This window comes from Electrophorus electricus, chromosome 22 (genome assembly GCF_013358815.1).
Source record: "Electrophorus electricus isolate fEleEle1 chromosome 22, fEleEle1.pri, whole genome shotgun sequence".
Lineage (NCBI taxonomy): Eukaryota > Metazoa > Chordata > Actinopteri > Gymnotiformes > Gymnotidae > Electrophorus > Electrophorus electricus.
The window spans coordinates 13581255-13593754 of record NC_049556.1 but is presented as its reverse complement, the minus strand read 5'-3'; the positions used below and the strand labels follow the sequence as shown (position 1 = coordinate 13593754).

Genomic DNA, 12500 nt, shown 5'->3' with positions numbered 1-12500 from the left:
GTGTGCGTGCCCATGCTGTGTCTTTTGCATATGTGCGTGTTGCGTGAGTGCATGTGTGTCTGTGTGCATCGTGTGTGTTGTGTGTGTTATTTGTGTGTGTATACTTACCCTCCTTCATGTTTTGTACCCACACACTTCTGCTCTCATTGCTAGGAGCAAATATATAGAGAGTGCTGGAGTCATGAACCACCTGTGAAGAGACGGAGAGAGAGTGACTGAATGATCATGGTCAGTGATCATGTCTGCCTTCATCCCACAAGCCACACCTGACACATGCAGATGCAGTCTGAACCACTCAACCACTGTCTGAAACAGCTCAAACGCAATCTGAACCACTCAACCACTGTCTGAAACAGCTCAAACGCAGTCTGAACCACTCAACCACTGTCTGAAACAGCTCAAACGCAGTCTGAACCACTCAACCACTGTCTGAAACAGCTCAAACGCAGTCTGAACCACTCAACCACTGTCTGAAACAGCTGAAACGCAGTCTGAACCACTCAACCACTGTCTGAAACAGCTCAAACGCAGTCTGAACCACTCAACCACTGTCTGAAACAGCTCAAACGCAGTCTGAACCACTCAACCACTGTCTGAAACAGCTGAAACGCAGTCTGAACCACTCAACCACTGTCTGAAATAGCTCAAACGCAATCTGAACCACTCAACCACTGTCTGAAATAGCTCAAATGCAATCTGAACCACTCAACCACTGTCTGAAACATCTCAAATGCTGTTTGAACCAAACACTATGAAACAACTCATACGCTGTCTGAAACAACTCAAATGCTGTTTGAAATCAATGCTCTATGAACCAGCTGAAACATCTGAAACACTCACACGCTGTCTGAAACAACTCAAACTCTGTCTGAAACACTCAAACACTGTAAGAAATAACTCAAACTGTCTGAAACACTCAAACACTGTATGAAATAACTCAAACGCTGTCTGAAGATTCATATCATCTCATTAAGCACAAGGAAGTGAGCATTTGAGGAAGCATTTGAACCTGCAGCCACATGGACCCTCCTAACACGGTAGAACATGACTGAGTCAATTCAGGTTAAGTAAACAGTTATACAAAACATTACAAGGTCAGGTACATTAAGGGTCCAGTTTAAGTGAGTGTTTTACCTGGAAGGGGTATTTATTTTGGCACGGTATGACCATGCCTCCATTCTTCACAATCTCAACACACTTGACCCGCTGCAGATCAATAAAACCCTTCCTGAACTTCTTCTGCAAGACATACACACGCACATGCATGCACACACAGATATACAAACATACATGTCTGTTGCAGACAGACAGGAATTTATGTTTTGTTATTTGAGCACATATATCAGCAAAGTTTGATCACATTGAACCACATCCGATCTATGGTTCCTTCTGGCTCTTTTCTTTTAGCTGTGCTGCCATATCTAGATCTGCCAGAGTCCATCATTGCACAATACTGTTCCCTAATTCACACATTTTTTAAACTTAGACGTGCCTCATAATCTATTCTCTCTTTCTGCTGAGATTCACCACCCCCTGATGTGGTGATGTTCCTGAGCCTCAACCCGTCTCAGCTGCCGTGGCTCCTCTCACCACCCTGATACCCCCTGCTGTAGGCCACCACACCTCCACCCCTGACAACTACTCCTCTGCTCTAGACAGACGCGCTCATGCAAGACGGGTTTCAGACACACGTACACTCATCAAACCCAGACTAGGTGTGTAAGAAAACCGGAATAGTTTATTGCTCATGTGCGAAGCTGCTTTGTGGCAATGGCTGTTATAAAACACACTAAATAAGTCAATCTGACTTGACTTAGACTGTTTTTGTTAAGTCTGTGCATTCAACATTTTACCCACTGGGCCCAGTCACTGGCTACAGAGCCCTCCCTACCAGAGCATGCCAGCTGTGGTGTGTTTGACCGAAGCACTTCACACCCACCACGCTGCTCCAGGCATTCACCACTCAGGAACAGCCAGGAAAAAGTTTAAAACACATGAATCCGTTTTAGGATAAAGTAGTGTCCTAAAAGCCCAACTCATGCTCTAACCACACAAGCCAACGAGAAAGCAATCAAGAAAGAACACAGTCCAGGAATAACACAGCAGAGAGCAGAACACAGCCTGGGAGTTAATGCAGTCCAGGGAAGAACATCACACCTCGGGGCGTCCCTCGTAGTAGGTCAGTCTTGTCTTGGTCAGGACAAAAATCCTCTCTTTGTAGTTCAGAGGTGACGTACGCTTCTTCTGCTGAGAGCGTTTGATCAGCGTCTCTTCCAGGATAGCTGTGGAACTCATCTCTGAGCTCTGGAACTGCCATGGACTTTACACACACTCACAGCCTGTCATTAGTGAATGGAAATACACACTCCTGTCAGACAAACATACAAAGATAGCCATTTTTCAAAATGCCTTTGACACCTTTATCATCCCCTGTATAATAAATGATTAAAGGGAAACGTGACAGTTTACATGACACTTTTATCCAAAGAGACTCACAATTATGACTGAGTACAACTTGAGTAATTGAGTAATTAAGGGTCTTGTCCAGGGGTCCAAGAGGGACTCTTTCTTCTTTTCACTCTTAGCAATAGTAATTCATACGTATGTATGTTTGACTAGACATATAATTACCAGTTACTTGGAGGGCAACCACTATTTGTGTAGAAATGAGAAATCGGTCCAGTGACCTTCGTTGTCACTGTTCTGAACACTACTGAAGACGCTTTTAATATTGACTTTAAGTGCCTTAACTACATGTTATTGCATCAGACCGTTTCTTCACAGCCGCTTTATTGTGTTTTCATCGCAGTGTTATGTGTTCTGATATGCGGGGTGGAAGAGAAGTGAGGCAAGACAAACTCCAGACCTGATGAGCAGCCAGTACGGCTGGTACTTTACAATCAGGAATATTAGTTACTCAGGCTCTGAAATCAGGAGTCCTTCCTCACAGCCTCGCGTGTGAGAACGTAACTGTGTCGGTGAAGTGCGCTGCAGTCTACATGAAACGCCGCAGCCTAAACGCAGCTCCGCTGGGAACATCTGCTCGGATGTTCCGGAGCGGCAGGACGCGGGTCAGCACGCAGAGGAACTTACCTTCAAACCCGAGAGCGGGCTGCCTGATCGCGCGCATGTGCTCTCCTCCCGGACCGCGTCTTCTCGTGCGCCACGAACAGGAAACGTCTGATGGCAGAGTGCCGCGCGCAGCCAGCTTTATCGAGGAAGTCCCCGACACCTGCGGAGCGCGAGACAGCGCGCGAGCTGTCTGCACGCCGCCTCTTCCTTCGCCTGCAAAGGGCAGGATATAAACGTGCGCGTGAGGGCGCTCGTGCAGAGCGACCTGAGCAGTTCTCACAGCAGCGCTTCACTGAGACCGCGCGCGTGCTTTCATGTTATAAAGAGTTCATACTTTTTTATAAAAAGTTAGAAAACCCTTTTGTATAAAAAGTGAATTACAGCACTTATTATATCTTAATTCTGCTGGCAAAGCTCGATGACGTTGGGCGAAATGAAAATAAAATCTTTTAATGTAGTTAACGTTGATTTATTCGTATTATGACCTACGAGTAACAAGTATGACTACTTATATCTTCACTCACAACTCACAAGAAAGATATGAGGGTCTTAACCCTACTGCGGATGAAAAAAAAAACAAAAAACAAAACAACACGCCAGGTAGAGGGGGCAGTAAGCCACAGTAAGCCACAGGGGGCGACATTTATGCTGTGTAAATGGTCTTGCTCTGCGTGGACACTGCTAGGTACGGCTACCCTACGGGGCTACGTAGCAGGTTGCCAGATATTTTACAGTCAGCGGTAATCCAGTGAACTCAGATGACTGTCCTGAGTCCTGTGCCTTTACACGACTGAGCGGGTTTTGCCCAAACGACAGGTTTCAGCTGGCTGCTTTACACATTTAATATACATTCATATTGTACATGCACTTAGTGAATACAGCTTATGCAGACACTTATAAAAAAGCCCGTATGTATACATACACGGTATATTCAGAGGTTATCGTGATTGTCAGTAGTGCTGTTATCTTTCTCTTCATTTGTAACCCCACATCCTGTGTGAGTCGTTTGTGTGTGTGTGTGTGTGTGTGCGTGTGCACGCGCATGCGCGCGTAAGTGCACACATCCTACGTCAGCCTTTCCTCTGGAACACTGCATTCAGACTTTAATACAGTTTCTTTGTCTCTCTCACACACAGCTTGGTACTTGGAACGATTTAGTGAGGTTGTCAGCATCTCTTGGCCGTGGGAGCATGATTGAGTCCAGTAAGTAGTATGTATTATACTGATGTTGTAAACAGTGCATGTGTGTGTGTATTTATTTACGTTTGATAGACTATGGCTTGTGATGGTAGATTAACCTTTATTTTAAAGTGTATGGTTTTCCACATAATTTCAGATTCTCTCACACACACACACAGTGGGTCTAACGTCTTCATAGTTGTGTGTTTAAGTGTCAGTTAAATGTCAGGCAGTATGTTCAGCACTGTTCATTATTTTTAAACGACTGATTTTTCAGAATTGATACCAGAATTGCCCTAAACAGTCTATTATTAGAATTGGTCTTCTTCTCTTGGTTTTGTCAGTCAGGTCCTTTCAAACATTTACACATTGTTTCACTGCAATATTCCTGCTTCAGGAAATGGTTAATATAAAAATATGTACAAACTGGCTGATCCACTCTCACTCTGCCTCCCTGTCCTCAGTCACAATGGGAAATTTAAACATTTTAAGGGCTTTCTAAAATCACCTGTGATTCTCTCTCTCTCTCTCTCTCTCTCTCTCTCTCTCTCTCTCTTGCTCTCAGTTTAGTTCAGTAAGCTTTATTGGCATGACCATATATACTACCTGGCCAAAAAAAAGGTCACACACTCTAATATTTCGTTGGATATTTCGTTAGCTTTGATTACGGCACGCATTTGCTGTGGCATTATTTCCACAAGCTTCTACAATGTCACAACATTTATTTCTGTCCAGAGTTGCATTCATTTTCCCCAAGATCTTGTACTGATGATGGGAGATTTGGACCACTGCACAAAATCTTCTCCAGCACATCCCAAAGATTCAATGGGGTTCAGGTCTGGACTCCGTGGTGGCCAATCCATGTGTGAAAATGATGTCTCACGCAACCTGAACCACTCTTTCACAATTTGAGCCAGATGAATCCTGGCATTGTCATCTTAAAATATGCCCGTGCCATCAGGGAAGAAAAAATCCATTGATGGAATAACCTGGTCGTTCAGTATATTCAGGTAGTCAGCTGACCTCATTCTTTGGGCACATAATGTTGCTGAACCAAGACCTGACCAACTGCAGCAACCCCAGATCATAGCACTGCCCCCACAGGCTTGTACGGTAGGCACTAGGCATGATGGGTGCATCACTTCAGCTGCCTCTCTTCTTACCCTGATGCACCCATCACTCTGGAACAGGGTAAATCTGGACTCATCAGACCACGTGACCTTCTTCCATTGCTCCAGAGTCCAATCTTTATGCTCACTAGCAAACTGAAGCCATTTTTCGCTGGTTAGCCTCACTGAAAAGTGGTTTTCTTAAGGCTACACAGCTGTTTAGTCCCAATCCCTTGAGTTCCCTTCACATTGTGTGTGTGGAAATGCTCTTACTTTCACTATTAAACATCCCTGAGTTCTGCTGTTGTTTTTCTACGATTTGATTTCACCACACGTTTAAGTGATTGCCAATCACAATCATTCAAGATTTTTTTCTGACCACATTCCTTCCTAGAAGATGATGTTTCTCCACTGTCCTTCCACTTTTTAATAATGCATTGGACAGTTCTTAACATGATTTTAGTAGTTCCAGCAATCTCCTTAGAGGTTTTCTCTGCCTGATGCATGCCAATAATTTGACCCTTCTGAAACAGATTAACATTTTTTCCAAGACCACAGGATGTGTCTTTCAACATGGTTGTTAATAAATGAGAAGCCATCTGAAACAATCACCCGTGCAGTAATTATCCAATGGGACGCTCTTACCCATTTGCTTAGTTAAATCCAGGTAGTGGCCAGGGAGTGTACAATTATAGTATTGCCAAAGCAATATGATAACATGATAACATAAATTTAACACATTCCAACCTTTGCAGTTATGGAAAGTAAGAGTTGTGTTCTGATAAAGAGCTTGTAGAGAAACTGTCGTTGGTCTGAAATAATCCTGGAAGAAGTGAAAGGAAAACAAATCAGTAATGAGGATGGAAAATAATAAATAGTTAATAGTTAAACTGGGTAATATAGTGTGTGTGCGTGTGTGCGTGTGTGCGTGTGTGTGTGTGTTTGTGTGTATGTGTGTGTTTGTGTGTGTTTGTGTGTGTTTGTGTGTGTTTGTGTGTGTGTGTTTGTGTGTGTATGTGTGTGTGTGTGTTTGTGTGTGTATGTGTGTGTGCGTGCGTGTGTGTGTGTATGTGTGTGTGCGTGCGTGCGTGCAGGTGTGTATGTGTGCGTGCGGGTGTGTGTGTGTGTGTGTGTCAATAACACTGCATTTTGCTTGGTGCTTGTGTGTGTGTGTTCCAATGGGTAATGTAGTTTTGTTTTTGAAATGTAATAATTTGGTTTGATCTGATTGTTTGTATTTCAAACTGGTTCTGATGTGTTACAGTGTTAGTGTGTGTTAATGAACTCAGTGTCAGGACCAGCCGTGTGAGGGGACCAGCCGTGTGAGAGGACCAGCCGTGTGAGGGGACCGGCTCTGTGAGGGGACCGGCTCTGTGAGGGGACCGGCTGTGTGAGGGGACCGGCTGTGTGAGGGGACTCTTTTCTCTGCTCACCTCTCGGCAGTGCAGGGCTTTGTAGTGGTAGGAGTGGGAGTCTCTGCTTTTTAATTGTAGCCAGTATTTAATAATCCTTTTTTGAATTTTGAGTAATAGTGGAAATTGGCCTAATTCAGCTCTACATGCATTATTTGTTGTTTTCCTGTACACTTTCAGGATATTTTTTACAGAATTCAGAGTGCATAATTTCAGCTGGGTGTTTGTTCCATTGTTCAAAATTTTGATTTGAGAGTGGCCCACATACTTCACAACCATACAGCAGATTTGGTTCTATGATAGACTGGAACATTTTGAGCCAAATTTGAATTGGTATTTGAATGTGAATCTGCGTGCTTTCTCAGTTCACTGACTGCTGGATTGAAGTTTCCAGTTTAACTGATCTTCAGTCCTAAGGAATTGTAATTTGTACGCATTTCTAGTGTTTGTGTCCCTAACGTGAAGCGTGATGCGTCTCTCTGAGATCTGGCTCTTTTCTGAAAAATGATGGTTTTAGTCTTTTTCAGGTTGACTGTCAGGGTCCAGGTCTGTCAGTACTGCTCCAACCAGTCGAGGTTCTGTTGTGTCTCCTGCTCTGTGCGTGACAGTAGAACCAGGTCATCTGCGTAGAGCAGTAATGTGGTTTCTGAGTCGTGTAGAGTGAGACCAGGTGCTGCAGAGTGTTAGAAGATGGAGGCTAATTCAGTGATGTAAATGCTGAATAATGTTGGGCTTAAGCAGCAGCCTTGTCTCACTCCACACTCCTGAGAAAACAACACAGTCCTTTTGTTACCAGTCTATATACCGCACCCATTGTGTGTGTACGTGGATTTGATCATGTCATAGGCGTCACCCCCTACACTACTTTCCAGTCATTTGTAGAATAGGCCTTTCTGCCAGATAGTGTCAAAAGCTTTTTTGAAATCTATGAAACATGCAAATATTTTGTTTTTGTTCTGGTTAACCTGTATGTCAGTTAGGGTGTGTAGGGTGTAAATATGATCTGATGTGCAGTGATTTGGCATGAATCCAATCTGACTTTTACTCAAGACACTGTGCTTCATAAGGAAGTCTGTAAGTCTTGAATTAATAATGTTACAGAGTACCTTCCCCAGATTACTGTTCACACAGATGCCTCGGTAGTTACTAGGGTCAAATTTATGTCCATTTTTGAAAACAGGTGTTATAAGACCTTGAGTCCAGATGTCGTCGAAGTAACTGACACTCAGAGTCATGTTGAAGAGTTTGAGGATGGCCAACTGGAGTTTTTATTGTGTTTAATCATTTCATTTAAAACCCCATCAGGCCCGCTTGCTTTTTTGGTTTTAGAGTCGAAATTTTATTTCTAACTTCCTGCTCAGTAATGGGTGAGTCCAAGGGATTCTGGAAGTCTTTTACTGCTAGTTCTAATATATTTAATTTTTCAGTTATATGCTTTTGTTCAGGTCTTGTATTGTTGGGTAATTGATTGTAGAGTGATTTAAAATGTGTTATCCATGTGTCACTGTTTTGAATGGCCAATGTTTCTGATTTAGATTTATCAAGAGTGTTCCATTGTTTCCAAAAACTATTTGTATTTATGGACTCCTCAATTAGTGTCAGTTGTGCTTGTGATTAGTTGTGCTTGTGCTTTCTTGATTCATTTTCTCTATCTTTCCCTCACTAGGTCATTCCATGTATTCCATCTTCTGCTGCTGTTGTGGTTGGGAATCCTGGTAAGAGACTATAGAATACCCAATCAGAAGAGACTAGAGAATACCCAATCAGAAGAGACTAGAGAATACCCAATCAGAAGAGACTAGAGAATACCTAATCAGAAAGAGACTAGAGAATACCCAATCAGAAGAGACTAGAGAATACCCAATCAGAAGAGACTAGAGAATACCCAATCAGAAGAGAGATATGAGACACTGTATTGGACAGATTAAGTCATTACCAGGTAGACCATCCGTCTGTTTTTGTTGGTTATTAGAATTTCTCTCTCTCAGTACCAGTACACATGTGGATCTCAATTCCCGAAGTGGGCATTGTAACAGATCTCCAGGATATGCTGGCAGGGTAGGGACATGCTCATTCATGTGTTTGTTCCAGCTCTCCATCTGTACTGTCATTCTGAGACAGTATGTATAAGTGTATTGATATACCATCCACTCTCCTCTCCTTCCCTCTGTTGCCTCCAGACAGAGCGATCGATGAAGAAGCTCCCTCTTCCTCCTCCCGAGAACATGGAGGGTGAGCAGCAGAAGCTGGTGGCTCTGTATGACTTCACGGCCACCGAGCGTTCTGACCTGAGCCTGACACACGGTGAAGAGTACACACTCCTCCACAAGCAGGACAGGCTCTGGTGGATGGTGCAGGATAAAGACGGGTCTGTGTGAACAACAAGTGTGTGTGTGTGTGTGTGTGTGTGTGTGTGTGTGTGTGTGTGTGTGTGTGTGTGTGTGTGTGTGTGTGTGTGCACATTGAAACAGTTTCAATTGCTTTAATGATTTTGATTGTGGTCCCTCTTTGTCTTTTTGTCAGGAATAAGGGCTTCATCCCCAGTAACTATGTCACAGGGAAACACAACATAGAGGCTAACAAGTGAGCAATTACACACACACACACACACACACGTGCACACTCCAACTGACTTTTGTGTATGCACAGATATATTCTTTATCACAGCTTCTGTAATTTTACAGATGGTACTGCAAGAACATTAACAGATCTGAAGCTGAGAATTTACTAAGACAGGAGGTGAGTGGAGTTCGTCCATCCATCCATCCATCCCCATCCATCCCCATCCATCCATCCATCCATCCATCCCCATCCATCCATCCCTCCATCCATCCATCCCCATCTATCCATCCATCCATCCATCTCTATCCATCCATCCATCCATCCATCCATCCCCCATGCATACAGGGCTCAATAAACCCCTGCAATGTTTGAGTGCCCCACTGGTCAGTGCAGGTGTCAGTTCCACACTGAAGGTTTTGCTGTCACTCAGAAGATAATTCTCCGTTCTGGAGTGGGACAGAGAGAATGTTTGGGAAGGATCCATCTCTCTTTATATGGTCGTGATACTCCAGCTGCAGTTAGTTCAGCTCCCTAACATCTGTGTAAGAAACATTGCCCATGAGCCACTCCGGGGTGTTAAACTCATTCTGGAGTCTGGTTGGCATGAGAAGATCATGATTAAGGTCAGTGTGGGTCCCTACAGTCGGTCCAACCTTCACAGCCGTGGTTTCCAGTCCTGATCTAGGGACTGACTGCACTGCACAGGATAGTGTAGATTTTTGCTTGTTCTAACATACATAGTTCATGTCACTACCTAATTACAGTTTGCTTATTGTGTGTGTGTGTGTGTGTGTGTGTGTGTGTGTTTGAAAGGGTAAAGATGGTGGTTTTATTGTCAGAGATTCTAGCCAGCCCAACAGCTACACTGTGTCTGTCTACACTAAAGGACTGAGGTAATCCAGTTAATCCTGCTCTTTAAACACTAAAAGACTGAGGTAAACCAGTTAATCCGGCTCTTTAAACACTAAAGGACTGAGGTAAACCAGTTAATCCTGCTCTTTAAACACTAAAGGACTGAGGTAATCCAGTTAATCCTGCTCTTGAAACACTAAAGGACTGAGGTAAACGAGTTAATCCTGCTCTTGAAACACTAAAGGACTGAGGTAAACCAGTTAATCCTGCTCTTTAAACACTAAAGGACTGAGGTAATCCAGTTAATCCTGCTCTTCAAACACTAAAGGATTGAGGTAAACCAGTTAGTTAATCCTGCTCTTTAAACACTAAAGGACTGAGGTAATCCAGTTAATCCTGCTCTTGAAACACTAAAGGACTGAGGTAAACCAGTTAATCCTGCTCTTGAAACACTAAAGGACTGAGGTAAACCAGTTAATCCTGCTCTATAAACACTAAAGGATTGAGGTAAACCAGTTAATCCTGCTCTATAAACACTAAAGGATTGAGGTAAACCATTGAATCCTGCTCTTTAAACACTAAAAGACTGAGGTAAACCAGTTAATCCTGCTCTTTAAACACTAAAGGATTGAGGTAATCCAGTGAATCCTGCTCTTTAAACACTAAAGGATTGAGGTAAACCAGTTAATCCTGCTCTTTAAACACTAAAGGACTGAGGTAAACCAGTTAATCCTGCTCTTTAAACACTAAAGGACTGAGGTAAACCAGTTAATCCTGCTCTTTAAACACTAAAGGACTGAGGTAAACCAGTTAATCTTACTCTTTAAACACTAAAGGACTGAGGTAAACCAGTTAATCCTGCTCTTTAAATACTAAAGGACTGAGGTAAACCAGTAGATCCTGCGCTTTAAACACTAAAGGACTGAGGTAAACCAGTTAATCCTGCTCTTTAAACACTAAAGGATTCATACAAGGTCTTTGCATTGTGATACAACCAGTCACAGTATACAGTCACAGTGTACAGTCACAGAGCACAATGAACAATGACCAACATTGATGCACACACCAACACGGGTTTAAATACATATAGACACATAACACTAAACCGTGTGCAGGTGTGTGCTATCAAGGAGGGCATGCTTACAAACAAAACAAAGTGAATTCCTCAGCACGTGGTGGGCCATACCACGTGACCAGTGGGAGCGTTCCATGACATCACCCCTGTCTCATCTCATTGACTCTCCTCAGTCTCAAACCTATACAGTGGCAATAAAGATACCTTACCTCTAATCATAGATAGCCTGATTGATTAATGTATTCATTGATGAGTTGGAGTGTAGAACATGTAATGCAAGATCATATTAATTTAAAGATGTATTAATAGAGTGGCTGGCTGACTGACTGAAGATTTGGAGGAAAGGGCGTGTGATGCAATAGAGAATTAATGTATTGATGACTGATTGATTGATCAGGCAGAGCACGGGAGATGTGAGGCACTATCATATAAAGCAGACAGACACAGGGCAGTTTTTCCTGGCCGAGAATTACATCTTCAGCTCCATCCCTAAAGTCATCGAGTACCACCAGCACAACGCTGCAGGTAGCTTCGCCCATATGCGCCCCGCCCATCTAAGCTCCACCCATGTGCACTATTCAACAAGCTGTTCTTATACTATTTTTTCTCTTTCCTGTTCATTTGTTCTAGCACTTTTTCTATTTTCTATCATTTTTCTATTTGTTTTTTTCTAGTGCATCAAAGCTACAACATAAATATATAGTATAAAATATAAATACATTGTGTGTATAAATATATATAAACATTCTAACAATATTCTTTTACTGTAAAATAAATTTTGCCTTATTTTGAAATGCAGGTCTTGTAACAAGACTGCGGTATCCTGTTGGACCAATGGGAAAGTGTCTCCCTGCTACTGCAGGATTTAGCTCAGGTAACACACACACACACACACACACACACACACACACACCTGCCTGTAGATATGAGTGTTGCAATACACAATGCTGATTTTGAAGCACATATTAACTGCCTTGGTCTTATCATGTGAGTTTGCACTGGGATCTCCAGTTTCGCCACTTGCCCAGGTAGACCTCACCAAACTGACATGAAACATGAAAGAACATGGAAGACCCAGAGAGAGAGAGAGAGAGAGAGAGAGAGAGAGAGACAGAGGAGGAGAGAGAGAGAAAGGGAGGGAGAGAGAGAGAGAGGAGGGAGGGAGGGAGAGAGGGATTAAGTGTAGCGGTTGGACAAAAAAAGCATAAAGGGTGATGAAATCAACACGTCTATTTATAT

The 12500-nt window shown here is 43.0% G+C and overlaps 2 protein-coding genes across 8 annotated transcripts in view; one reads left to right on the top strand and one right to left on the bottom strand.

The window, feature by feature from the left end:
- tec (tec protein tyrosine kinase) overlaps positions 1 to 3377 on the bottom strand; it is a 19886-nt gene extending 16509 nt beyond the window's left edge. For both annotated transcript variants that reach the window (XM_035521687.1, XM_035521688.1), the window contains exons 1-4: positions 3094 to 3377; positions 2158 to 2339; positions 1135 to 1239; positions 109 to 190 (exon numbers count right to left, since the gene is read on the bottom strand). In XM_035521687.1, coding sequence (XP_035377580.1) covers positions 109 to 190; positions 1135 to 1239; positions 2158 to 2295 — 325 coding nt within the window. In that variant the 5' untranslated portion in view covers positions 2296 to 2339; positions 3094 to 3377. The remainder of the gene's footprint in view (positions 1 to 108; positions 191 to 1134; positions 1240 to 2157; positions 2340 to 3093) is intronic.
- Positions 3378 to 4173: 796 nt separating this feature from the next.
- Positions 4174 to 12500, top strand: part of txk (TXK tyrosine kinase) — a 15590-nt gene continuing 7263 nt past the window's right edge. Inside the window, exons 1-9 of one of the 6 annotated variants that reach the window (XM_035521615.1) lie at positions 4174 to 4275; positions 8439 to 8487; positions 8761 to 8830; positions 8953 to 9140; positions 9296 to 9355; positions 9457 to 9511; positions 10148 to 10227; positions 11659 to 11786; positions 12061 to 12135. In XM_035521615.1, the coding sequence (XP_035377508.1) occupies positions 4263 to 4275; positions 8439 to 8487; positions 8761 to 8830; positions 8953 to 9140; positions 9296 to 9355; positions 9457 to 9511; positions 10148 to 10227; positions 11659 to 11786; positions 12061 to 12135 (718 nt within the window). In that variant the 5' untranslated portion in view covers positions 4174 to 4262. Of the gene's footprint in view, positions 4283 to 6804; positions 6821 to 8438; positions 8488 to 8760; positions 8831 to 8952; positions 9141 to 9295; positions 9356 to 9456; positions 9512 to 10147; positions 10228 to 11658; positions 11787 to 12060; positions 12136 to 12500 lie in introns of those variants that run through there. The other 5 variants (XM_027024838.2, XM_035521614.1, XM_035521613.1 and 2 more) reach the window with 5 other exon arrangements.